Consider the following 26,764-nt stretch of genomic DNA (forward strand, 5'->3'; position numbering starts at 1 on the left):
TGGCTCAGCTTATGAACAGGAAAACAGGTCAATAGTGTACAATTTCCTGATACACAGCACTTCATTCCATTGCCAGTTTACAGAGACATTAAAAACCAGTCCCCTCTGCAGGAACTAAGACAACTGGAACATCTCAAGTTGCATAATGAAAAAAACAAGAGTTTCTAGGTTTTACTATTTTACATTTGCTGTAGGAGGGAAGAGAGAAGAATGAACAGTGCAAAATATTTAATTGTTTTGTTTTACTAAAATATATGGAAGTCAAAGCCAGGTACAGAAGGAATGAACTCTTAACTACAACTTCATGAGAAGAAATGAGGAAGGCAAGTTAAAATATGCAACAGTTCTGCTCCACTGGCTGCTAACTGGCCATCTTCCCTTTACAAAAATTAAACTGCATGTGCATTAGAAAAAACTCTTGTTGTCTTCACAAAAAAATAAAAGGAGATATTCTCCCATTTACAGGTTATTTCTCACTCATTTTCAACACCCAGTAGATGCTAAAACCTGACATCAAGAAGCTTCCAAGCACACTCAAGTGGGCTCCATCACAGCCACATCCCTTCTGAAGTCTGGAGAACCCAAATTCTTATTTCAAGGCTGTTGTTTGAGACTTTACAGCTTTGGACAAAGGTGCAAAGGAGTTTTTCTTATTCTCTAAATGTGACTGTGTGGAGCTTAGTACAGAACCAAACATTTGAAACACAGACTATTATTTTTTCTCAAGCAAGTCCCAGGGATTTTCTGTCTGGATGGTGGCAGAGGTGTTTTTAAGCAGCTTCTCTAAAGAACTGCAACCAATGCCAAGAGAAGAATCCAAGCACATTTCAGGAAATCCCAAATGTCAAGTATTGCCTCATGCTTGCATTTCAAAGCATGCTGGAAAGAGCCCCAGAACAGCAGAGCCCTCCAGCACGTCCTGGTCCTTGCCCAGCCAAGGCAGATCAATGTCAGCACCGTTGCTTTAATGTTCACAACATTTATAAACCGGACACTTGCAGACAGTTTATTTGCAACTTTTAAAAAACTAACATAGTTCAACAAGGGAGGGGGGGGAAAAAAAACCAACACATGAGAAACTTTCACTTTTATGAAAAAGGAGCATTATGCCAACAGGATTTTCAACTTCAATATTTACAGTTTACCTGAGGTGCAACGATATATATTCTTTCCAAGAGAAACTCTTCAGCAGCGCTCAAGTATGTAAAAATAGAACTCCTACCTAATATTTGGTCAATTAATTCTAATGAAAAATACTCAAAAGTCAAGGGCAAGATATACATTCTCCACACACCTTCATAACCCAACTGTTTTAGACTACTTTGTATGGCTATTTGGTACAAAATGTTAAAAAGAACCAATATTATAAAACTGTAGTGTTTCTATATACAGTACAATCACAGCTTAGTTCAGTAGCTTTCACCATTTTCTCTTCCTCAGGGGATGAACTGCAGGTACAACTCCATGGAATATGCACTTGTGTCCTTAGACCTGAGGAAAAAAAAATGGAATAAATATTAAGTTTGTGGTGTACAGCACAGTTTTTGTCATGAATAGTGTCTTTCTAACAAAGGGAATTCCTTCCACTTCCTTGCTAAAGAGTGGATACTGCCATGGAAGTCTGGATTGCCAGCTCTTATCTGGTAAATAAAATCTACTTTGGAAGATGCTCAGCCCCAAGAAGAATTTCAGGCATGAAATCAAGTTAACAACACAACCAGACACATCTACACTTAGTAGGGGGACAATAAAAGCAGTAAGATCAGAAGAATACAAAAAAATAAAAGTTTTAAAAGCTGTCAGCTCAATGTTAGATAGCTCTGCTCCCAAAATCCTTCCATAAAATCCTGTGTGCTGGCCCAGGTGCCACAGCATTCCTGAAATACTCCTAAATATTCCCCTGAAGAGGGGAATGATCTGCAGCTCTGGGTTAGACAAACAGATCTATTTATTTGCAGTCCTAGAGATCATTTCTGTCCTGAGCAGAGATGGGTGCTGCAGACACAGGGGGTTCATGTCTCAGATGCAGCTGCAGCACTGAGAGGAGCTCCCAGCACCAGGGCACAGGTACAGCCCTCCCCTGAGCTCCTTCCCCAGCAGGGCACCCCCTCCCCTCTGGTAAACACAAAACCACCTGGAATAACCTGTGCTGGAAAGGGAAGCTGCCCAGGAGCTCTCCTTTCCCCAGAGCTGAGTTTTGAGGAGTCCTGATGCTCAGCAGGGGCAGAATGAGCAGGGTCTGCATGCTCAGGAGTGCCCAAACAACACAGCCCCAGGAGCTCACAGAGAGGCACCTGCTCCCACTGCTGCCTCTCCACATCTCCTCCTCCTCCCCCAAGGGCTGACTCAACTTCCACTTCCTGACTTCACTTGGACTTTCTCTGAACACTTCATCTGGAATTATAACTAATTAATATCTTTATCTAGGGTTACCTCCCATTTCTCTTCCAAAAGGAGCATCCTGTACCTATCAAACAAACCATTACCACTGCAGCAAACAATCAGTGCTGCCACCCCAGCATTTGGTGATTTTACTTTCACAAGCTCTGCTCATGCTGTGCAGGAACCTTTGATGCCACCAGCACTTCATGTAGCATTTAAGGAACAATTAGTTCAGAGGTTTGTTTACCGTTCTTGAGTGATTCAGTTTTTCTTGTCACTGGGTCTGAAGGGTGTGTTCCCCACGAAGGACTCATAACTTCTCTTCTGCAGCAGATTGCTGGGTAAGTGTTGGTATGACACTGATCTCTTGCCTGGAAAAAAAACAAAGTCATTTTAGAATTATTTCCTGCTTCTCTCAGGTCCACATCAGCATCCAGAATCCAAAACACCTTGAGAAATCATCTCACAATCAGGCCTCAAGAACACAGATATTCCTATTATATGAAATTCAGGATCCAGAATAAATACAAGGAGAATGAAAAGATAATTTAACAACTTTGTGTGAAGTTTTATCCAGGTGATGTTCAGTTCCAAATTTTACTCATTTTATTTGCAAGAAAGAAATGCCTTTGCTTAACTCATCCCACAGCACAGCCTCACCTAAGGAGGTGTCAGTGCTGCTCCCTTAATGCCAAATTCAGTTCCTGTATTTGTTTGAAAACTGAATTTTTCAGTGAGTATTTGAGAGGGAAACTGGGGATACTTCATTGCTGCCATCATGGATTACATGGAACCCACTAAAGAGTGCTAATACACATTTACTTGCAGACCTTTGTTATGCAATTTTCAGTCTAGTATTCAGGTAGAGCCCATTAATTCAGATTTATATATCTAAAATCAATGCCTGTTCCATATCAAGTCTTACTGGCTTAGGCAAGCAGTCAAAAACACTTCATAAAATTAAGGCAACAAGTCCAGGATCATTACTCCCACAGGACCCAAAACCCCAACTGCCATCCTTATTCCACGAAAGCTTCCAGTGCAGCATTGCAAAAAAAACTGGTGAGCTTTAATTAAATTAAAATGGCACAGCTAAATTAACATTTCAACAGGATCCACGGATCCATTGGAGTGTGTCATGAGCAATTGTCTTTAATTTGCAGCCTCTGCCAAATCAATCAGCCAACAGGTTATCCTTGAGAGCATGTTGCCACTGCAAAGGCAACTCATTTGAGAATAACACAAACTGAGTGGTTTCAGAATGTTTCTGTCTCTTCAGGGCAACACGGGATGGCAAAGCTTACAAGCAATAAGGGAAGGCATCATGCTTTAATCAAGTTTGCCAAGTGGAACATATTCTCCTGACAACTTGATCCAGCATTTAACATGAGACACAACATGTTCGGGGCACCTCGAGGATGCGCCACAAGGCGCCCGGGCCCTGGGTTTAGAAAATGTGCTTTGTACAATCAGCAGGGTCCAAGAGGAAGCTGCAGGTGTGCACCTGCACAGCTCTGCACATGGAATCACACAACTTGGCTCAAGGAAAGTCTAGAGAAACTGTTGTGTTTCAGATTTTTAACGAAAAAATCAAAAGAATTTAAAGAAACTTCTAGCTCTGCTCTCCACCCACAATAAAATTCTAACACTGAGAAGTTGCTTGGCTGTTACTCTGTACCCTCTCAATAACTATCAAGGTTAGGGTAATTGTAACCAAATTAGTTGAAAAGCCAAGAAATTAACCTTCCAAAGCTACATCTTCTTGCCCAGGGCTCTCACAGAATTTGCCATGAAGACCCAGCAGAGGGGGGCTGGTTTCACACTCTCTCCAATGGAGGTAACAGCCATAAAAAGTTGCTTTTCTGCCCTGAGCCAGCACTGGCTAATGAACAATGAAATCCTCATTTCCATGACAACAATGCTGTCAAATTAGCTGCATCCACAGCTCTGAGAGCTCCAAAGACCAAAAAGCAGTGAGAAGTTCTTGACTGCAGGGCTGGCAGGGAGGAAGAGGAAGCAAAGCCCAGCACAGAGGTTTCTCTGGCACAGGTGGAGCTTCCAAAGGAAGAACCAGGTGGATTTCAGTGAAATCACTGTTTAAAAGCAGAGCAGCTCCTTCAGCAGGGCAGCCCTGGCTCACACTGGCACCTCCCCATCTCTGCATCCACACAGACACTGGTCCCTCTCTGCAGCTCATCCTCTCCCATCACAGGAACCCGTTTGTGTTCCTGGCCAGCCCTGTGCACACCCTGTGCCCATGTGGCATTTCTCACAGCAGTTCAGGGCACACAGACAAAGCTCTGCATGAAACCAGGAATTAACCCCATTTCCACACCCCTGCAGTGACTCAGCTGTGGTGCTTCTCCTTCTCTCCCTGCCCAGCCTGGGCACACAGCTGTGACACTTTTCCTCACCTTTCCCTATAACCCACTAGGCAAGCCTGAATATTTATATAGAAATATAAATTATTTATATGTGATACATTTTGGAAGCCCACAACCCTAAAACAAGCAAGCAAAAAACCAGAACAGGGTGAGCAAATACTTTTTTTTTTTGCCTCAAAACTAAATGTGGATTCAGTATTTGCAGTTTGCTCTGACCTGAGGGAACACACCCTGCCTGTTACCATCCCAGACTTCAGAGAAGCAACTTTACTGCTTCCAGAGAATGGGAGCATTCAGAGTTCAGGAACTCCACAGACTCTAAGACTACACAGCCCACACAGGCTATTCATTTTTATAATGGGATCTTCGTCTCAAAATTCAAAGTCCTGCATTTGTAGCTAAGTCCATGCTGACCTCAGCTCCAAGTCATAAATACCAACTACTACAAATAGTCAAACAACTGCTTAAATATCACCCAGCACTTTGCATCTTTGCCTCCTGCTGACTGCTTGAAAATGTTGACCAAGGACAAAACACAAAAAGCATGCATTTTGTAGAAGTACCAAAGTTCTCCCAATACATCACAAATCATTTATCTCTGCTAGGCCCAGAAGTTTCCACAGAGAATTACTACACCATAATTAGAATAGCAGAAATCTGTTGTCTTCATTTAACAAGGTATTCTGTTCCTATTACAAGTTAAACATTTAAAAAAGCCCCATAGAAGAGCAGAAGTCTAAGATTTAAATCAGTTTTATGATCTGCAATACATCCTTTTCTGCTCCTGAAGGGAACAATTGTCCATGGCAGCTTTGGGTTTTTTTTTTTTTTTTAAGTTTTATTAATATTCCAGATGGTCCAAGACTTCTGGCACATTAAGCAGAAAGGCTCATTCCATATCCTGGATTAGTCAACATGTCTGGAGTGCTCTGATGAGCAAACAATACATGTTTGCCATCAGAAACCCATGGCAGAGAAAAAGGGGGAACTTGAGCAACTTCAGATCCCTCTTTAAAATTCAGCCCTTCCATGCCTAATTCCCCAAGCCAGGAGTTTGCTGAACCTGGATTTTAAGTTTAAAATCCAAGCACTGACTGGACTAGGTGAAATGCTAAGTACAGCTGGATTTTCAACATTTCAATGTGGGCACACACTGATTTCCACCCCTCTCCCCTGGCTGGGAGTGGTGCAGGAGCAGGAAGGAGGGACTGTACCTTCTCCTGCCGCGCTGGTGACTTGGCCATTGCTGGATCCACAAGAACCATAAGGTGACCCCGAGCTGTATGGCTCATAGGGCTTGAGAGCAGTCAATACATTGGGAGGATCAGCATCATCTGCACTGAGGAGCCCTTGTTTGCTTGGCAGAGCAGAGGGGGCGGGTTTGGTGCGAGGGAATTCCTGAGGTAGCAGATTTGCATATCTGTTTGGAACACGAAATCTGCTCATTTCGTATCTCCTGTAATTGGCCAGCGGAGAGTCCAGGTGCTCCACAGCCACCAGAGAGGTTTTCATCCTTTTGGAAGAGCTTTCTCCATAGTCCAGACTTGCATTGCTCCCAGATTTACTGCACAGATAGTCTCTCCCCCGGTGGCAGGCCCAGCCAGGTTCATTGAGGTGAGACTCCAGAGCCCCATTCATGCTGCTGCTGATCAGACCAGACTGAGTCACTGGGGCACCCAGAGCTTTGATTTTATAGTCAGATCTCTTTACTCTGTCCAGTACTGGAGAGATACTGAAACTGGAGTGCACTTCTTCTTGCTGAGGTTGTCTGTAGTTGTTTGCCTGAGCTCCAACATTACTTTGCTGTTTATGAAACTTGAGGTTACTCGGGGCTGTGCTGCTCGACTCGCTCCCGGGGAAGAGAGGGGCTTTGTTCTGAGGAGGGGCACATTGCTTGGCTTTCCCTGCCTGCAGTGGTTTTTGCTGGGGGTTTGTGGAAGCCTTGTTTTTATTGGGATGGAGAGGCAGAGGAGGCACATCCTTGCCCAGCAGGGCTGGGGGGCAGCCCGTGCGCCGGGCCTTGACCACAGCCTTGCTCCTGTAGCCGTTCTTGTTCACCGTGTCAGGGTTGTACTTGTGCATCAGCCTCTGGTGCATCATGAGGACCTCGGGGTAAAATGTCCTGTAGGTACAGAAGGGGCAGGTGCTGGGGGCCAGCAGGCCTCTGCTTGCAACCACTGAACACTCCTGGGAACTCTTACTGGATAAGTCCAAGGGCTGCTCATGACAGTCCACGACAGCTCTGCGTTTGTAGTTCTCAGTGCATTCTTGCAGATTGTTCACATTTTTCCCACCGATAAAAGCACAGATATACTGGACATCATCTTCCTCTGATGCCACAGAAGCCTTTCTCTCTCTTTTAGGCTGAGCTTCCTTGTTTTCTTTCTCAGCCTTTAGTTTTTCTGGGTAAGGAGTGGGCACGTTCTCAGGTATTTGATTCAAGTTGCTACAAACAGAACCTTTGTTCGATTCCCTGGAATTGTTCTTTACTTTTAAAAAGACTGTGCTGCCCATTGCATTGCTCAAGGAAAGAACTTCCTTTTGCTGCTTGGCAGGTGGGCAGCTCTCAGCATCTTTGGCACCATCAAAAAGCCTCTTCAGATTTTTGGTTTCTGGAGCAGCATCGGCAGCCAGCGACAGCGCGGCCTCCTGACCCCGCAGGGAACCTTTGCTGTCACCCTTCCCATCAGCTGCACCGTCCCCGTGCCTGTCCTTGTGGTGTCTCTCTAAATGATACCTCAGGGAAGTCTTCTGGGCTGCTGCATACTCACAGAATTCACATTTGTACGGCTTTTCACCTGCAACACAGATTTATCAGTCAGTCAGTCTGGGATTGAAGTTCAGATCACAAACACGAGGGCATACCGTGGACTCTAAACCACTAAAACTGATTTTCCTCTCACCTTCCACACACTAAGTCCCAAAGTCAGCTAAAACATTTAAACAAGAGTATGTGAGTGCTTTTGCTAACTACAGTGACCTCTTCTGGTTGAGCTGGGATGGTTCCACAGGTTGGCAGGGGATGGAGATGGGAGATGGGGCAGGGATAAGGAGAGGAGCTCTGGGGAACCCCAGCAAACTGCACCCCACAAGTGTCCTGTTCCCTGCACAGACGGGACAGCTCAGCCGGAAACAGAGCTGCACCCCAAAAACACACAGGGAGGGCTTGTCTGGCAAGGCAAAACGAGCTGAGTTGAAAAAGAGACTCAGCTTTTCCCCAGGTAGCAGCAGCTGGCAGAAACCAACTCAACACTTGAAAAATTGGCTGGTTTGTAAATTAAAAGCAAACCTTTTAAACTTTTGCTACTCTGCTAAAAATAGAAAAAAATTAAAACTCTAAAATATATGGTTCTAACAATACTTGATGCAATTAGCATTATTTAAAAGCATCTATACTTACGTAAATAATTTAAATAAGTTTTAATTGCAATTATTTAATCTAGTTTAGAATTAGAGAAAACTTTGTTCTTAATACCAGTAATTTTGAAGGCAGTTTCTGTTTTTCACAAGCAAAATCAAACATTCTGTCCAAGAGGATTCAGCAGATTTCCCTCCCCTCCCAGGAAGGTGCAGCCCCATTTACCTGTATGAGTTCTGAGATGAATATTGAGGTAATAATTGGAGCGAAAATACTTTCCACAGTAGCTGCATTCTCTGGAGGTTCCAAGGGTTTTCACTTTTGTTCTTTCCAAACTGTCTTCATTTTTCTCTTTGGGAGAAAATACAGACATATTATGAAGAGCAAATGCAAACTTGTAGTCTTGTTTAAAACTGTAACTGTCTTTTTTAATGATAAACATAAAATTAAGAACTGCTGGCAAATTCTACACTCTGCAAGTAACCTTTGCTGTTTTGCTGCACTCTGAGTAACAAGAGAGCAAGAGTTTAAAAGGTTTCTGTCCAGAACACTGTGGTTTGTGACAATGAAGGAGCCCAGAGAGCACACAAGATGCAAAAGAAGATTCAAAGAAGAAAAAAGTTCTCTTTATTGACCTACAGGAGCTTGATGGAGAAAGGCCCTTCTCAAATACTCACACAGGTTATTTATAAACTGCATTATTTTATTAAAGGGGATGCTGGAATTAGTGTGAGTGGGATGATTCAGACTAAAAATGTGCTCTGTGCACACCAGCCAAACCCAGAGAGATGGAGAAGGAAGGCAAATACACTTTTTCTTTTAAATTAATTGCAATAATGATATTATTTATGTGCTAACCAATAGAATGCCCTTAGATTTGCTGAGGAATATTTTCTATAAGCTCCTTAGACTCCATGAGGAGTTTGCACTGTATTGACAGGAGTGAGGAGTGCCAGGATGCCCCGATGGCTGCCCTGGGTGCTCCAGGAACAGATCCAGGGATGCCCAAGTGGCTGCAGTGCAGTGCAGAGGCAGGAGGTGCCACAGGAGGGCGGCAGGGACAGAGGAATGGCAGAGAATTCCCCCAAACACAGCAGCAGGCAGAGAGACTGCGCCGAGCTCCCTCTGAAAATCCAGACAGCTCCACTCAACAGCCAAGGCTGGCTGGGACAGCAGGAGGAAGGAGACCTCTGGTGTGACTAAGAAGTCGGATATATAATAGACTCCAAAGAGTTCTTTGAGGTTCCTGCCTGTTGGAAAGTTTGTGCCCTGGAAATGCTGCGCATGGCTCAGCCCTGGAGAGTTAAACAAACAGCTCGTGTCTCCTGAGGTGTGACTCAGCAGCTCACACCAAAAGCTGCTCTGCTTTAGGATAAGGCGCTGAGAAACAAAACAAGCAACTTCACATTAGGTAATCGTTTCATTCCTTTGTTCCTGCAGGCAAAAGAAAGGGCTGCACATTACCAGAAATGGCAAAGTCAGCCCTGTGTGGGTGCCAGGACATTCTGTACGTCGTGTCTTGCCCTGAGATTATGCAAGTGTCTGTTCTTTAAAGCGGCTGGGAGCATGTCACACACACAACGGCAGATTAGCTGGGAGACTTGCTGCCAGGCCTTTTGTCCCCTGACATGCAATCTTTTTCAATTAAGGAATCATTCAGTATCACTTGCTTTTCTAAGACACTGTGACATGCAGAATTAATGCTGGGTGATGTACAGATGGAGCCCATCCCAGTCCTTCCAAGGCAGAGTTAAATACACACCTCTCTTACACACAGGTCCACACATAAACAGCCTGTGTCCTTATACAAATGACTCCAACATGCTGGTTCTGACATTTAGGCTTTCAAATTACTGTTCCAAACAAACACTGAACTTACAGTTAGACAGAAAAAAGTTTTAAACTGTTCTTTACTTCTCAGAGCCTTACAAACTGCTGGTGTCAAGCACTGAACATTTTTTGCCCTTTCAAGATAAAGAGGGGAAGAAAGTGAAACTGCAATTGTTTCTTATAAAATACTCTTTTGTAAAAATATGTGCTGGATGAGAAGGGATATGGAACATCCAAAGCATCCAGTAAAGTCAGAGATAAGCAGTGAGTAAACAGTGAGTAAACAGTTAAACTCATTGTTATGAAATCTACTTCAATGATTCCAGTAACTGCAAGAGGCCCTACCACAACTTCTAAAACTTTAAAATGGCAGCATCCAAACCTTTCTTATCCTCTTGGTTTTCTCTGTTCCCTTTCCCCCACCATAACATTCCCCATGTAGTTTTTAACATTCCCTATGCAGTATTTTAACATTCCCTACCACGTTCTGCAAAGATAACAGAAAAGCACCACGCATTCTTTGGCTCTAAGGAGCTCCTAAACACCTCAATAACAGCCATTCCAAACTGAAGTGCTGCCCTGTTACTCACCTAAATGAATTGTTTCTGGAAGCCCATCTTCAGAGCCATCCTCAGAGCCTCCTTCCATCCTCTCTGCTGCCCCGTTCTCCTCCAGGTTGGCAATGATATCGGCACAGAAGGTCCTGGCAGCACTGGAGGTCTCTCCATCCCCCCGCCGGTCCCTCTTGTGCACTCTGGAGTGAAGGACCAGCTGGTGGTATGTCCTGAAGGCTTTCCCACACTCAGAGCAGTGGGTTGGCTTCTCTTTGTTCTGGGATGATTTAGAATCCATCTCCATAGAAGGCACTTCACCAGCAGGATGTTTCAGTTTGTCCTGGGATAAGTTACCATTCCCTGTGAAACTGCTGTTTTTATTTACCTTTGACTTCCCTGTAGTCTCAGCCTGGCTACCTTTATTTGCATTCCAAATTTCACAGAGTTCTTCTTTATCTGAAGATGACTCATCATTGTCTGTACTTCCTTCTTGCCCTGGTTCTTTAATCTGCCCGTGGCCAACTGCAATTTTACCTTTGGTAGCCAGCTGCCATGCCTGGTAGGTGGTGAAAGGATCCAGCTCAGCGATCCACTTCGCCAGCTTCTGCAGTCTGTCCTTCTCTGGAACTGAATTTGGTCTCAAGTTCAAGAATTGGAAAAATTCCTGGTTTTGAGATGTTTCTTCTGCACTGACTTCAGCAGTCACTTGGGGGCTTTCACCATTGGGAACTGATTCTTTGGTGTGCACTTTACTGTGCTCAATTAGAGTCTCTTTATTGTGAAATAGGAAACCACAAACCATACAGATTTTGTAAGGTGACGTTACATTTTCAGTTACGTGCTCCTGCACCACCTCATTTATTGTTATGGGGCCTTCAGAACCTTGCTGGTGCTTGTTTCTAGAACCAGGTTTTCCAGTGTGCGTTCTCATATGATTTTTGAGGAACCAGGGCTCTTTGAATCTTCTCCCACAAACGTTACACCAATAGGTGAAAGAATCTTTATGCTTTTTCATGTGCGCCTCGATGTCAAAAGCTTTATCAAACGTTTGCCCACAAACTTTACAGCTCAGCTCTTCGCTGTCCTGCTCGTTGCTGGGTGAAGGGGAGCTGGTTCTCACCTGACACTTATCCAGAGGACTGAGATACTCAGCCTCCACCCTGAGCACAGCAGGCTCGCACAGCGTGGGCCTGTGCTGGCTCAGCACGTGCTTGCCCAGCTCCTCGGGGTGCTTGAAAGTCTCATCGCAGAACATGCAGTCCAGGGGCATGCAGCCCTCGGCCTGCAGCAGGAATTTCTCCTGCAGGCTTTTGTAGGAGATGGTGTTGGTCCCTTTGATGGCCATGGAGGCGTCGCTGGTCTCCATCTGGGCACCCACGGCGCTGGCGATTCCCTCGGGCCCGTCCATGTATGCCAGGAGAGGCTGCGTGGGCATCTTTCCTCCTGCTGCTCCCTCTTACATCCCCTGCTGGACTGCACTGCTCTGCTCCCTGATCACAGTAAGGACACTTGGACAGTTCTCCAACATGTGCTTGCAAGTCTGCTCAGCTGGAAAACTTTTGCCAGGAAAATGATTTTTTAATTATTTTTTTCCCCACCGGTAAAAAATTGTTTCTTCTTCAGCTTTATGTGCTTTCACACATCCCAGCAACTGTATCCAAAGGCTCACTCAGTGATGGGATGAGGTTTTTTCAATTGTTTCTTCAGCTTTTTCAAGTCTACGGATACAATCAGTTGCACTTAGTTTTGTTGCACAAACTTTTCAAATAGTTGCATTGGGTAAAATACACTCAAGGCCAAGTTCAGTGCCACAAAGAAACTCCAGCACCTGGGAAAGAGAGAAAAGAGTTAGTCAGATTTTTCAGAAGAGAAGTATTGTCTCCCAAATAATGAAAATATTAGGGCTGAGAACCATCAAGTGCTTTAGAACAAAGTGTATTTGTAAGAGCCAGGGAGGGATGGGTAGAAGGCACTGGGTCACTTTTCCACCTGCCACAGCTGGGTTCTGAACATCCCTCTGTTTACAGCTGTTATTTCTTTGCAAGACTTTGTCCTGCTAAACCTTCTCTTCCCCAGTTAAATAAAGCTGCTGAAACCACGTTTCAGTGCACTCCTGAATTCATAAACACAGGAGCCCAAGTAACCTTTCCTTGAACCTGTAAAACCACAGAAGAGCTTCACTTCCATGTCCTCTAAAGGCTGTTAAGCAAAAGGCTTTTTTTTTTTTCCTCCTTTTTTAAGACCAGACAGTTTGGAATCAGCTTTTATAGTTGTGGTACACAGGGAGTGTCAGCACAAATCTTTGTATTAAGAACCATTCACCAGTCCCATTACTCAAAGCTTTCCCTATCACCCACACATTTACAATGGCTGTGACAATTTTGGGCTGGTACAATAACAACATCTCAAAATTTTGTAAGAATTAATACTGCTTCTTCACCAGTGGTTTAGTATTTAAATCATCCAAGAGGTCAACTATTACATAATAAAAACCAAATTCTTCTATTTTCAAAGTGGTACAAAACAAAAAATGATTTATTGATTATACTCAAAGGAAGGTTTAAGATCACACAAGATTTAAAAAGTTATAATATAGTTAATCACAACTCTTATTTAAATCTCTTTGTCTACTGAGTTATAAATTATAATGCCTGTTAGCAGCAACTCATGGGCCACCACTTTGGGCCAACAAATTCCAGTTTTGTGGAGTTCAGGACACCAGTTCATGAAATTTTAGGGTAAAGTCCAGCAAATTAATACAAGACTAACATAAACTGCAGAAGAATCATTCTGAGACATTTCCAAATAAAGTAATAAGTAATGAAAAGAATTCATTCAAAATCTGACTCAAACTTTGGCAAATCATTTCCTAAGAGCCAGCTGGCCAGTGACCACATGACTCGAATTAATGCGCCCCGAACACATTATGCTCTATAACTCTTAGAGCAGGAAACAGCATGGACAGAGTTGGGGTTTAAAATTCACCTCAATTTCCACCTCTGCCTTGCTTTTATATGGAAAAAAAATGAAGCAATCTGACCCAAAGGAAGAACAACAATCCAACCACAGCCCTGCTGCTCAGGCTGTCAGGTTTCCATGATAAAGATGATTATCAGCTGACTCTCAGCTATTTCTGAGCACAAAAAGTGGTCTTGAGCCATGAAATGTTAAAGCATTTCAGCAGGAATCAGCCCAGGCAGGAGAAGCAGCTGGGGAAGGAAACCTCAGCACACACTGGCAGGAGTCATGGATCCAACATCTCAAACACTTCATCCACTTCCTGCAGCCTTGCCCTGAGAACACTCCTTGCTTTTAATTTGAGAAGTCAGCACCTCCTTTCCCATCATGCAGACCACAAGATCCTGGGGCCTAATAAACATGGGTAAAAATAGAAAATAAAATAGAAAATAAAGCACCACCACACCAGAATGCCAGGAACAGGAGAAAATTATTGTTGCCAGCTGCCTGCCTTTCATTTTTTTTCCTGTTTCTCCAAAGTCTCTTCACTGTTCCGTCCTCTAACCCAAGTTTACACAATCAGCATGATTAATATCAAGAATTTTCTACATTTTTTTTATCCCAAGTTGTTTCAGGCCCAGATCAAAGACTTACCCCACATTAAACACAAATGCAGGGTAAGGTGGGGTGTAAGAGAACAAATCACTGCTGATGTGACTGAACCTGGATTTTCTGCAGCCCAAGTCTTTGTGAACTACGCCCTTTATCCCCACGTTCAGCTGTATCACTGCCACGATTAACACTTCCTCTGCAGAACGAATCCAAAATCTCTGATGGGCACATTCAGGCTGTGGGGTCACTTCTGCTTCTACTGCAGCTTTTGCCTCTCTCCCTTCCCCACTCAGCTCAGGAGCCAGAACCAAAATTTGAAGCTCAAGTATTTAAAAAACTTTTTCCCTTTTGTAAAACATCAGGAAAACATGTATCAAAGGCTGTTGGTGAGCATGTTTTACACTTCATGTTTCAACTTGCCTTTTTGTTCTATTTCTACTGGAGCTTTAAGAGGTATTTTTTAACCAACATGCTACAGCAAAGCTCAGTGACTATCTACCTGAAAATAACTTAAGTTTGAAATTAAAAAAAAAAAATTAAAAATCCAGGCAAGATTACAAAAGTGGAACAAACAAGAGCAGAGTGCATTTGCTTTCAGAGCCATAGGGAAGTGCTCTGCAGGAAGAAGTGCAAAAATCATGCTTGAGAGGCCAGAGGCATTTCTGGGGCACAAAGGCAGATCCAAAGGGCAGTGCCTGAAGTCTCACAGTGACCTGCTGGGATTCATCAGCCTCTACTTCCTTGCTCATGTCTACAAACAGAAAAAGCCAATTAAGGTTTGTTACGCTCCCACTCTGTGGCACTACAACAAACACACAACAGAGCAACGAGAATTCAGTCACTGCAGAAAGGAAACAGATGAGAAGCAGCAGAGCCACCCTCAGTGCCCTGTCCTTGGTGGCACTGAGGGCTGAGGTGAAGGAGGAGAGCTCATGGGCCACCACACACTGCCCTACCCAAACCTAATTCAGGATAAAACCAACACTGGGACTCCAGGAGTCTTTTAGAATTTAAGCAACAGGCAAAGATCACATCTAGGGAAGGCCCCAGGTTGGGCACTGATGGGTGAAAAATCCACCCCAATCAATCAATCAATTAATCAATAACATGTTCTCTGATAAGTCTCTGGAAACAGGGCTGCTTCAATCCCATCTCAGCTGTCTGGTGAACAAAACCTGCCTCCCAACCACACAAATACAGAGTGTACAACCAACCCTGAGCCATCAGAGGAGTCCTGCAGCAGCTTGGGGCCAATTCTGGTGGCTATCAAAGGGTTTGAAGCCCTGTGGAGACTTTGAGTCCTCTGCACCCTCCACCAAGTGGTGCTGGCTGCTCAGTGCTCACAGAGGCTCTGAACAGTTCTAAGAACCAGCCACAGCTCCTCCTCTAGGCAGCACTGCAAACAGAGCAAGATATTCCTGTTCCAGGAATCTGAAATGCCTCTTTGCAGCTCTTGGACATGCAGGAGAGAGCACCTAGAGACTGGGAAAAAACTGCAGGTAGCATTTCTGAAGGGAAGAGCAGATCCAACTAGACAGGAATGTATTTCAAAAGAAAGAATATGGGAACTGGAGTCAGGAGGTGAGTTTAAAAGCTCCAGAGTTATTCTGTATCTGGTTATTACACACTTCACTTTGATTAGATCCATGGCTTTTACAAGTAGGCAGATTTTATGCTCTCACTGCTCAGACAAGCTAACACATGCCAGAACTACAACCCAAACATCCCCACCAGGATTTTATCCATTAGTAACAAACCTTTCTTCCCACTGAAGGTAATATGCCTTGGATTTGAGGACCAAAAATGCTGATTAATTACATTCCTGTTATTCAAAACTCTGTAGGCAGCAGGAAAACTGTCCAGAGCTGCCTCACTTCTGTTGCTTCCTTGGAAAAGTGGACAACCTGCAACACTGACTGAGGCTGAAGGGCTGTGCAGGAGCTCAACAAATAAAACACAGTACCTGCACTACTTCTGCCTTCTTTCACTTTCAGAAGACAAAAGGACACAGCAGTATCAGAGATACTGAGTAAAGGAGCAGAACAAAACAGGAAATCCTTCCTTCCAACAGCTGAAAAGCGATAAACTCACTACAGATGAGCCCACAGCTGAAAATAAAGAATGACTTCTCCTCCTCACAAAGCAAGTCAAGAAATGCCACCTGTGACTCCCTGCCCATCTGTGACCGTCCCCCTGTCCCTCCAAAACATCCAGGGGCTGTTCCCGGGGCAGGAGCAGCCTCACAGCTCCCTGCACCTCTCCTGGTGTCACCAACTCCTCTCGGTCCCACGGTGCCACCTACTGCACCTGATGCAACTAGAAACATATTTCAGCTGAGAAGAAAGAATAAAAACCACTGGAGAAGTTTGAGCCTGAGCATTCAGCAAACTTCAGCTCCCAAGTGAGTCATCCCTGGCTGAGCACTGCAGCAGGTTCACAGTGATACACATTATATTTATAAACACCACAAAACACCCATAAAGATTCCACGGGACAGATGAGAACATCTTGTTTTCATTGCACTTGCCACACAACCTTAGAACCACACCAAAACCCTGCTGCATATAAATGGGTTATTAAAACAGAGAAAAGTTTAATTAAGTGCCTGTAGAGAAATTTAATTTATTTTTATTAAATTACACAACCCAAGACAACATATTACAGTCTTGAAGATTTCTTTGGGAAATGACCTATCAGGAGTAATTTTATTGCATTTCTACTTCCTGCATTTCAAAATGTCCATGAATATGTAATAAAAACTCTAGACACACCTTTCAGAGAATAGCAAAGTCTAACCATTGAATTTCCCATTTTAAACACATTACAGAGGCACTGGGAATAAAAGTTGCATGGCAAGTCTCAGGACAAGCAACTATTCTTTGCTAATTCTGTGCTGCAAAACTATTGTTAAACTGTTAAAAGCAACCTGGAACAATTACAGAAGTTCAAGTAGTTGCTGCAACACTTTCTGAAAAAGAGAAGTGAGAAAGCTCAAAGAGTTACAGCCTAATCCAGGACACTAAAGTTACTTTTCTTCTCTGGCAGATAAAAACTCAGACACAACTACCTCAACAAACTCCAAAACCTCAACAAATTCTCAAATCAAGGCCAGCAGCAAAATTATCACTGCTTAGCTGAGCAGCTTCTTCCAGCTGCTGCAAATCAACCACCTTAATTTCCACTGGGTCTGTAGGATTGAGACACACACAAGTCTCATTTCCACTTAATGCCTACAGCTTTCCTCATGTTTCAAGACATTTCAGGATATTAAGAGTCATTTTACATGAACTGTTCTTTCCTCTTGCTGTGTTTATGTCCCAGAACAGATTGCTGGTAAATAGATTTTAAATTGCTGATTGCTTATTGGAAATCACAAGCTTAACACCTTCTTTTAATTCCAATTTCAAAGATTTACTGTAGTTGTTCCAGTCCTACCCAAGGACCACAGATAAAACAAACCAGTTAACATCACTTTTAACACCACCTCACTGTGACCACAAATAACAACTACCTTATGTATGTTATCTGCTTTATCTGGGCACAGCTGCATTCAGGTGTAACACTGATCACAGACATAAATAAATACAGCTTCAAATCCTCAAATAAAACCTGAGCTGAGGCTGAACTTAAACTTATTGAAAACATTTTTTTAATATATATATACACATCAGTGCATCCAGCTAAGGCAGCTGCAGCACACCTACAAAGTTAGGCACAAACAACACCCTGAATCAGTTCCTACAGTATTTAGGAGCTGCAGATTTTGGGATGCCCCTGCAGTGCCCTGGCTGAGTGTGGTGTCTGCTGAAGCCACCAGTGAGCTGGGAGCAGCTCTGGGGCACCCTGCCATTCCACACTTAGAGAGTGAAGCCAAGTGTCACCCTGAGGTTCTCACTCACCAACTGTCCCAAAAGGTGAGGCAGATTCCCAGAATCCAGGGTGTGAGATTTGGGTTTGTCCCCGCAGGTAGCTGGGGTTTGTGGTGGCGCGGAACTTCCTGGGCGCGCTTCGGCAGAAACGTGTGTCACCCTGGGCAGGAGGGGCTTTCCTCCTCACACACACATCTGCTACCCCATCTGGGCAAGGACAGGCCCTCCTTTGAGGGAAGGTGATTCACTATTTGCTCCACAGAGCGTGACCTTATTTCTCAAAGAATACAAGTGCCCATTGCCCACGACTCGAGTGACAAGGCTGGAAAGTTCTAAAAGCCAGCCCAGATAAAACCCGATTGTGCAGCCCAGCACAGAAGCCAAGAATGATTCCTGATTGCTGGGCACTCTGCTGCTTTCTAGGGAGTGAAAGAGCTACTCCCATCTTCACCAGCAGATCATTTCCCACAACTTCCCAGACATTCTGTGCTGGAGCACGTGAGTGATCCCGGTGCTGCTTCTCAGCCACACCGAGCCCTTTATACCAACCCTGCGAGCACTGAACTGTTTTTAATACTTTGTTAACAGTTCAGCCTGATAAAGAACTAACACGAGCACTTGTAAAGGAAATGGAGATTCAGGGGGAGGAAGGGGAGGAAGAGAGTTGTTTGTTTCAGTTGCAGGAAAGATCAAAACGAAGATGTTCAGGTTGAAAAGAGAACATAAAAGATGACCCTAAACTGGAATTTCCACTCCCTCCATCTGCAAATTTAAGTCCCCCTCATTAGTCTTCATCCTTCAGGCTTGAGGATTTCAAAGTTATCCTAAACTTCAACTCTTAGCAGGGTTTTCATGCCTTTTTATCCCCTCTAAGAGAGAGGCTGAGTTATGGTCCCTTCTAACATCACCACAGAGATTTCCAACACAATGATCCTAAAACAATTCACAAAAACACAACCAGAGAGAGAGACATACACAGAATCTGAGACTGTTACTAGCCAAGCATTTCTGCACACACACTTCAGAAAGATTCTGTGTTGAAAGCCCTTTTGTAGTCAGATAAAACAGACACACATGAGTCGTTCTCCCCCTGAAGTCTCACAAACAGGATTTTAATCACCAGTGGAAAATAACTCATAGTTAATAATGAACAATATTAGGAAAACTCCCTCCCCCCATCTCAGACATCTATACTAATAAAAACAAAGGATATCCTCTTTCTCTAAAAAACCTTTTCCTGTGGAGTCCCTTTTTCTTGAAGGCTATATGTCTACCAGGGTTTTGGCAGAGGATGGATGAGCTGAGTGTGTCTCCTCAGAGATCTGAATGCCTCTTCTATCAAAAGATGCAATTAGGCCTTGTAGAGCAGGGGATGTATAAGCTTGCAGCATTTTGCACATGTTTTTCCTCCACTGAGCAAGAGCAAATATAAAAGAGACTAATTCTTGGCATTAAAGGAGGAAGCACTACAAGTAAGTATTGACTTTAAAGTTCAGAAGGACTGCTCAAACTGCCAGATTTTTTTTTTCCTTTTTTCCCCTCTGATTATGAGAGAATTTCTCAGGAGCCACAAAACCAAAGTGTAATTTAGCCAACAGAAGTGGCCAATACCTGTTGTAGAAAAGCTGAAAGACACAAGAATAATCCTATTTTAAATAAGTCTGGGACACATTTCACCACTGCTGTAGGATGATGCAACTTCATTAAATCAAGAAGTTACATGCACTTAAACTGGCAATGACCCCTTACCTCACAAAACAGTTTATTGTTCTCTCCACAGCAGGTAAAGGCTCTCGCTGGAATGAGTGATACATTTTTATTGTTGAGTCAGTCTCACCTTACACAGACTGCCTTGTATGTTTAGTCTTGGTTTTCATTTAAAAGAAGGTATTTTCAGAGACCTTAAAAGCAAATTTGACTTTTTTACTTCTTTGCAGAGGGATGCAAGGCCTCTCCAACAGCCACAACTACAAAGAAGTGGTAAATTCAGTTTACCAAATTAGACTTAATTCCTTATTACTCAAGAGCCAGGAGTTCCTCTGGAGCAATTACAGGCAAGTTGCATCCCTTTGGGTAGCATAGGTGAAATAACAGGAAAAGAGATTATTTTACTGCTCCTCAATTTGAGAGAAGTGGTCACTTCCAAGGAGCTCCCTTTGTTAAGGCCATTAATGTGCCCTTAGTGCTCCCACCTGGCTTCAAGTGTGATCCAACTCTCACCCAGCACAGCTCAAACTGCTGTCCCCTGCAAGAACAGAGCAATATCTGATCCCTGTCCTCTGCAGGGCACTTGGAAGGTGTCACTCTCAAACACAACCACAATTAAGTGCTTGCAAAAAAGATGGAAGAAGACAGAGTCCAGGGAAAAGATATTTGCTTGTAGCTCAGCCATCCCCTGGAGTGGCATCTGTACTAAAATAGAGAAGTGACAGAAATAAACACTTCCAAAAGCTCCTCCTTTCTCCCATGCAGGTGGGAGATCTCCCAGAGACTGGTGGAGACTTTTTCACTGCCCAGCCTTCCATGTGGCTGCAGGGCTGTGTGTGATGTGTCCAACAGCCTGGGCTGCACAGGGCCAAGCTGGCTGAAAAGCAGAGGCAGCATCTGCAACAAACTGAGCTTTCTAACAGGCAATTTCAGACACTAATCTTACCAGCAAAAGAACAAAAAAAAAATTAGAAACAAACAGGAAAGGTGAACAGAAACTGAGGCTTCTCTGGGCCACCTTTACATTCATTTTCCTTACACTGTACCAAACACCAGTCCTTGGTGTAGATCTATGCAAACCTAATTTTGAGAGAGAGGCTGAGAGAAGCCCCAGGATTTCAGCCAGCCAGCTCTCCAGTATCACAATAAAACAAGACAAAGGCCTCAGTTTCCCTGATGCAGCTCGATCAGAGGCAAACTGCACTCCCTTTATTACAGTGAGAAATGCGAGTGTACCTATTGCGCATAAACAAACTCAGACTTTGATACTTTTAGTTACATAAAATCTGCAGCACATCGAAAAACCAGCCAGTCAATTATTCACTTCTGCCTCGATGGTTTTCTGCTCCAATCTTAAGTCACCCTGATCTAAGATTTCCCTGCACACTCTACCCACATTTCCTCTTGTACTTTCTTTAGAACTCCTCAAGGCAGCCTGATAAGCAATTCCATCTCATTGTGTCTCCAAACACGTATGTCACCTATATTTTTAATTTCAAACTCATTTTTCCCAGCATGTGCACTGTTCTACTTTGAAACTGCAAAGTCTGCTCTTATCACACTGCTCAAAAAAAAAAAAAAAGAGGAAGAATCAAGAGTGCTAGATTTATGATAAGCTATAAACTATGCTCTGACCAAAGTCATATGATTATAACAGTAGAAGTTTTAATGTATTTTTCCCATTGACATACACCCACGTTTGGCAAAAACAAGCTTCATCAGCAACAAAAGGAGATTATTTGGCAATTTCACTGAAGAGAAAAAAAAAGTTGATTTCTAAAAGCAAAATATTTCTAGATAGCAACTTTCTGTTTGGAAGCACATAAAAACCTAGGTAAATTTAGGCTGAAAAAAGGCTTTTTTAATCCTGAAATTCAACATGTGTTGAGACTCTTACACAGCTCAGTCATATCCTTTTCCTTACTTTTGTATTCAGTTGCAAATCTCTTGTGGAATGAGTCACATCTCTCTCAAAGCACGCATACAGTAGTCAGCAGAATCCCCTCAGCACATTCATGCACCAGGAAGAAAAACTTTTTTGTTCCTAAAGTCACCTTAAGGAAGGCGGGGGGGTCATCAGAAATGGCCCCAAGTGGGTGAAAAGTTAAAAGCAATTTGCAAATAATGCAGAGATGAGATGTGGGAAGGCTCTGAGGGGGGCTGGAAATGCAGAGTGTCCCCAGTGAGAGCTGAGCTGGCACATGGCAGCCCTGCTGCAACCAAAGGCTCCTCCTGCTATATTTAAAGACAATACCTCAACAGTTAAGTATTACAACATTTGAAGTGAGATAAATAAGCATAAGACACAGGCAAATATCCTTGGTTATTTAATCATCCTGAAAGCAGCGTGGAAGTGTGAGGCTGAGTTCAAAGGTCAAACTCTTCTTTCAGCTTCTTGCAAAGAAAAGAAAGCTCAGCCCATTTTACCTTGGGGAAAGGGGGGCTGCTCTTTCCATATGCCAGCATTTCATAACACAGGAAAGAGGGAGTGTATTTACATACACACTGCATGGAATCTTTTCCTAGGACAATGCATTCCAAATCAAGATTCAGGTTAGAAAGAGCTGGGACAACAAAAAGTCCCAAAGAACAAAGGGAAGTTAAAATGTACTTAACGTTTCCCCAGAGCTTCTTAATTGCAAACTCTTCAGATTTTTTGTAACTAAAAGTTTACTGTAATCACTGTTTTGAAAGTCTAAGTGAAAGCCACAGTTCCCTTTTAAAATAATTTCCCCCTGATCACAGTAGTAACTTAGCACTTTGTATAAAATATGGTATTAATCTATCAGCATAGTTCTAAGTGAAAACACAGTGCTAAGAGGAGATATTTCTGAAGGTTAGAAATAAGTGCTCAAAAAGGAATTTCTGGAGTGTGATCTAATGAAAGGGGAAACCAGAATCAAGTAGCCTTTTGTGTAAGACAGTCTGATAAAAAGGTACTAAAGTTTATTATCTTCCTCTCTTTCTAGCCCTACCCTAAATCTTGCTCTCCCCACCCCTCCACCAAGACAAAGCAAAACCAAAAAAACATTATTCACTTATAGAGGAAAAGAAAGAAATCCTCTTAATGCAAAGCCTGGCAGCCATTCTCTAAAGACTACTTAATATGAAACTTTGTTTACAAGATACCAATATAGCCTCCTTACCACACTCAAAACCAGAAAACATCCACTTATTTAAAGAAATACTTTTGCTATTTTGATCAACAAGGACGTCGGTATTCATTTTAATTTTAAATTCGGCCCCAGCAGTGCCATAAGAATGTTTGAAACTCATCTATGATATGCACTGTTTGAGAATGTTTAAACAAAGGAAGTAGGAAAAGCCTTAAAATACACAGCAAAACTTAATGGCTTCAATTTTTAAATATAGCCTGATTGCAGCATGGCAAAATTATTCTCTTAAGCTCACAGTCAGCCTTCAGAAAGAATAAGTGCAGTCAGTAGAGTAATTTGTCCCACTGGAAATTCTGTATAAAACATCTACCTAAAATAAACAAGGCTTCGCAGCAAGAATCGTCAGTTGCCATTAAGGACACACCTTAAAGTTCTTACCACACAGTAACTAAACAAGTACAAACTAGTGGGGACTGTTGGTACTTTTGTCTTAGAAGTTAATGAGATCAATTCACTCCTCAGTATCAGATCCTCAGATCATTTTCTGCAAAATGCAGCAGACAAACAACCCCCAAAACACGAACATCCAGCCTTTGAGTGGCTGATGTGTTATCAGCAAAGCCTGAGCTTCTTGCAAAGGCGAACAGAAATACTCACATTTAAACCTGACACCACGGAACAGTAAAAGGTAAAACGCTGAAGTGCTCAGAATCTGGAGCTCTGGTACTGGAAGGCAGCTGTTGTTCCCCTGCCTTTTCTTTTGTTGTGCTTAATCTCATGTCAAGTCATTCAACCAACTCCAAAGCGATGAAGACATAATTGAACAACCTTAACTAAAAACTGATCTACTGTTCCTCAACTGCCATATATGTTGTTTCAAGATAAAAAAAAAAAAAAAAAGGCTAACTTACGAAAAAAGAATCCACAGAATTTAAATCAGCAACTCTGGTGCATGCAGAAGAGTTGCTTGGCTGAAGGCCAAGCCAATCAATAAGCACTGTTAATAACCATGGTTCTAAAGTTATTTGGTTTTCATATTCACCACCCTGAAAAACTTAAAAGGCAGAACTTGAAAACTCAGATGCTGATTTCAGGAAAGAGCAGTGAGATCGAAAATCCCAGTATTTTGCTCACCACGACGAGATTGCTCATTAAAAAAAAAACACGTTGCAGAAAGATCAGTGATCACAAAGCCACATTCCTGCTACAGACCTTAAAATATTGACTCAGTTACAGAACTAGTAAAGGGGAAGAAAAAAAAAACCCTCCTCCACCCTCTCCCTCTTCCCTCCCCCTCTGCCAAAGAATGCAGTTTATCCTACTTATTTGCAACTGTCCTTTTCCATTATCCAAGCAAAGGCTGAAACCTCAGTGTGGACATCCCAAATTAAAGTCTCAGTCGTATTCCCAAACCCCCAGTTAATAAGAGCTCCTAAGAGCAATAAAACATGGCGTTAAAGCATTTGCAAGCCATTGTCATAGCCCTGTGCTCTGCTACCTTTGCAGGCACACAACCAGCCCCCACCAGGCATGGAAGCGTTGGTCAGCAAGTCAATGCCTGCTATTCAACTTGTAGTTAGGAGTTTTATTTCTGTGTCTTCCAGATCATATCACCCCTGCATTTCACGGCCTAATAAAATGTGAAGAATGATATGCTGCCTTCTCTCCCCCCCTCCCTGCATCTGAAACTGCGTTATTTCCCTCTCTTCTTTTTCACACATTCTTACAAAAACTTCCCTTTTCACATACTTCTATAAGAAAATATTTCACTGCAGCTATACTTCAGTTCCTATTTCTATTTTCGATTTTCACTAGATTCTTCTGCTCCTGCCTCCCCCTCAAACCCACTGGTAGAAACTGATGTAGTTTTAAAGCTCTCAAGGTCATTTCAAATATGAAAAAAAAAAAAATGTTGCCTTAAAAAAAAACCTTTAATCACACAACTCCCCTAAACTAAACCCTTTTCATATTCAAACGCCTTTCACCAGCAGATCAATAACCCAACAGAAAGATTTTTTGTTCCCCACCACTTCAAAACTATTACACTTCAATTCAAATACTTACTGGGAGTCACAGAGCACATTTTATGGGATAGCTCATTAAAGAACATACAGACCTTACTTTGGGTGCAGGTTTTCTGTGTGGGAGACAAACAAACAAACAAAAAGAGCCCCACACCCCAAAACAGAAAGTCCAGGGGGCATCACGGAACAGGAATGAAATCCAATCTCTGGATATTCTAGAATTTTATTGTCCTCGCCTGGCAACCTCTTTTGTTGCTTAAGAAGTCAGTTGAGGCTTATTTATTTATTTTCTAAACTTCCTATTCCCCTTTAAAAAAAAAAAAAGGAAAGAAACACGATGCTTGAGAAATGATCGGGGGAAGGCTTTGCTCTTTGAAAGACAAAGGTAAATGAAACAAAAAACTGGCAAAACGGATCAATAAACTTTTCATTAACAACCCCCCCCCCACCTCCGCCCCATGAGCCACTTACTACAAATCCTTCTTCCAGGAACATCTTTGACTCACAAAGAAATATTCTCCTGCCGCTGCACACCCCCACCCGGCCGGGAGCGGCCCCCGGGCTGCTCGGGGGGGGCCCAGCGACCCCCCAGGTGCGGGCTGGCAGCGGGGGAGGGGGCGGTGGCAGCTCCAGAGCGGGGCCAGCTCCAACTTTGGGTGGGAGGGAGCTGGGCAGGGGCTCCGGCCGCCGCCGCCCGCCCCGCGCCGCCCCGGGGAGGAGGGGAGGGGGCGGCGGAGGGGCCGCTACCTGCGGAGCGCACACCTGGACCTTCCTCCGCCCCCCCGCCCTTCCTCCTCCTCCTCCTCCTGGAGCCCGGGGACAGCGCGGGGACAGCGGGGGGCTCTGAGCCCCGCTTCAAACCGGGCTGTTGGGGGGAGCAGCGCCCCGAACCCTTCAGACATGCCGGCGGCAGCGCGGCGGCCCCCCCGCGCTCCTCGCACAACCGGCCCCTCACGGCAGAGGCCGCCCGAGCGACGGGGCTGCGCCGGCCGCAGGTGCCCCCGGGGGGGGCGGGGGGAGGTGAGGAGGGGGAGGAGGGGGCCCGGAGCCCCCGGCAGGTGCCCCCCAGCCCTGCCTCACCTGAGCCGAGGCGCCGCGGGGGAGCGGCCGCGCCGCGCTCGGGGCACTGTTTGTAAACGGCTCCGCGGCAGCTGTTGCTCGGGCAGCCCCGGGCCACGCCCCGGACACGCCCCTCGCGGGGGGCACGCCCACATGGGGCGGAGCCATCTTTAGCCACGCGCTGTGTGTCAATCAAACATAGCCACGCCCCCCCGGCCACGCCCTGCTGCGGCCACGCCCCCTCCCCTCAGACAGGAGGAGCAGTGATGGACGCGAGTCCTGAGCACGGGTTTGTCCTCCCGAACGTGAGGGCACGGAGCCACACCGGTGTGATTTGTAATCACCGCCAGTGCACCTTACTACCGCTGATCTTTGGCACCCTGGCGTGCTCACTGCGGACATCACGGCCCCAGCCCGTCCTGTCGTGTGCCTGGAGCCCCGAGCGCTCCGGGACGGGCCTGGCACACATCAGCAAGGAGTGGAGAACAAAACACAGATTTACTGTGGAAATTGCCCCAAAAAGAACAAGGTCCATATATATTTCATGTTATTCAAACACCCAGCTACTCTCTGCTCCAGAGGCATGGACACTGCAGAGGAATTAAAGAAAAGAATTAAAATCCCTTTCTGAGTGTCCCACTTGGCGCTGCGCAGGTTTTTAGGAGTTAAATGCAATCTGTAATCTGTTAGCAAAGTGTTCAATCTGTGCTGGACTCGGAGCTTAGCACCTCCCTCAATGCAGAAGCAGGAGGTGAGCTGCCATGTGCTCTCTGCTTTTTCCCCCAAAGACACACCGAGACCTGCTAAAGTCACTTTAATTTACATCACTACATTTACATCACTACATTTACATCACACCCAGGGGCTTCTTTCCTTCACCATAAAAATCATCCTGCCCGAATGGAGGACAT

At 44.1% G+C, this 26,764-nt stretch overlaps 2 protein-coding genes across 2 annotated transcripts in view; one reads left to right on the top strand and one right to left on the bottom strand.

The window, feature by feature from the left end:
• The window catches only part of TSHZ2 (teashirt zinc finger homeobox 2), a 250,247-nt gene that overhangs the window by 222,620 nt on the left and 863 nt on the right, over positions 1–26,764 (top strand). The gene's annotated exons all lie outside the window — the stretch shown is intronic.
• ZNF217 (zinc finger protein 217) lies at positions 993–25,959 on the bottom strand. The gene is made up of 6 exons (XM_033074719.1): positions 25,875–25,959; positions 10,545–12,336; positions 8,350–8,475; positions 5,981–7,564; positions 2,630–2,753; positions 993–1,491 (listed from the first exon to the last, which is right to left on the bottom strand). The coding sequence occupies exons 2-5, from the start codon at positions 11,941–11,943 to the stop codon at positions 2,644–2,646; spliced, it is 3,219 nt and encodes a 1,072-aa protein (XP_032930610.1). The 5' UTR covers positions 11,944–12,336; positions 25,875–25,959; the 3' UTR covers positions 993–1,491; positions 2,630–2,643.

Source organism: Catharus ustulatus, chromosome 17, assembly GCF_009819885.2.
Source record: "Catharus ustulatus isolate bCatUst1 chromosome 17, bCatUst1.pri.v2, whole genome shotgun sequence".
NCBI classification, from domain to species: Eukaryota; Metazoa; Chordata; class Aves; order Passeriformes; family Turdidae; genus Catharus; species Catharus ustulatus.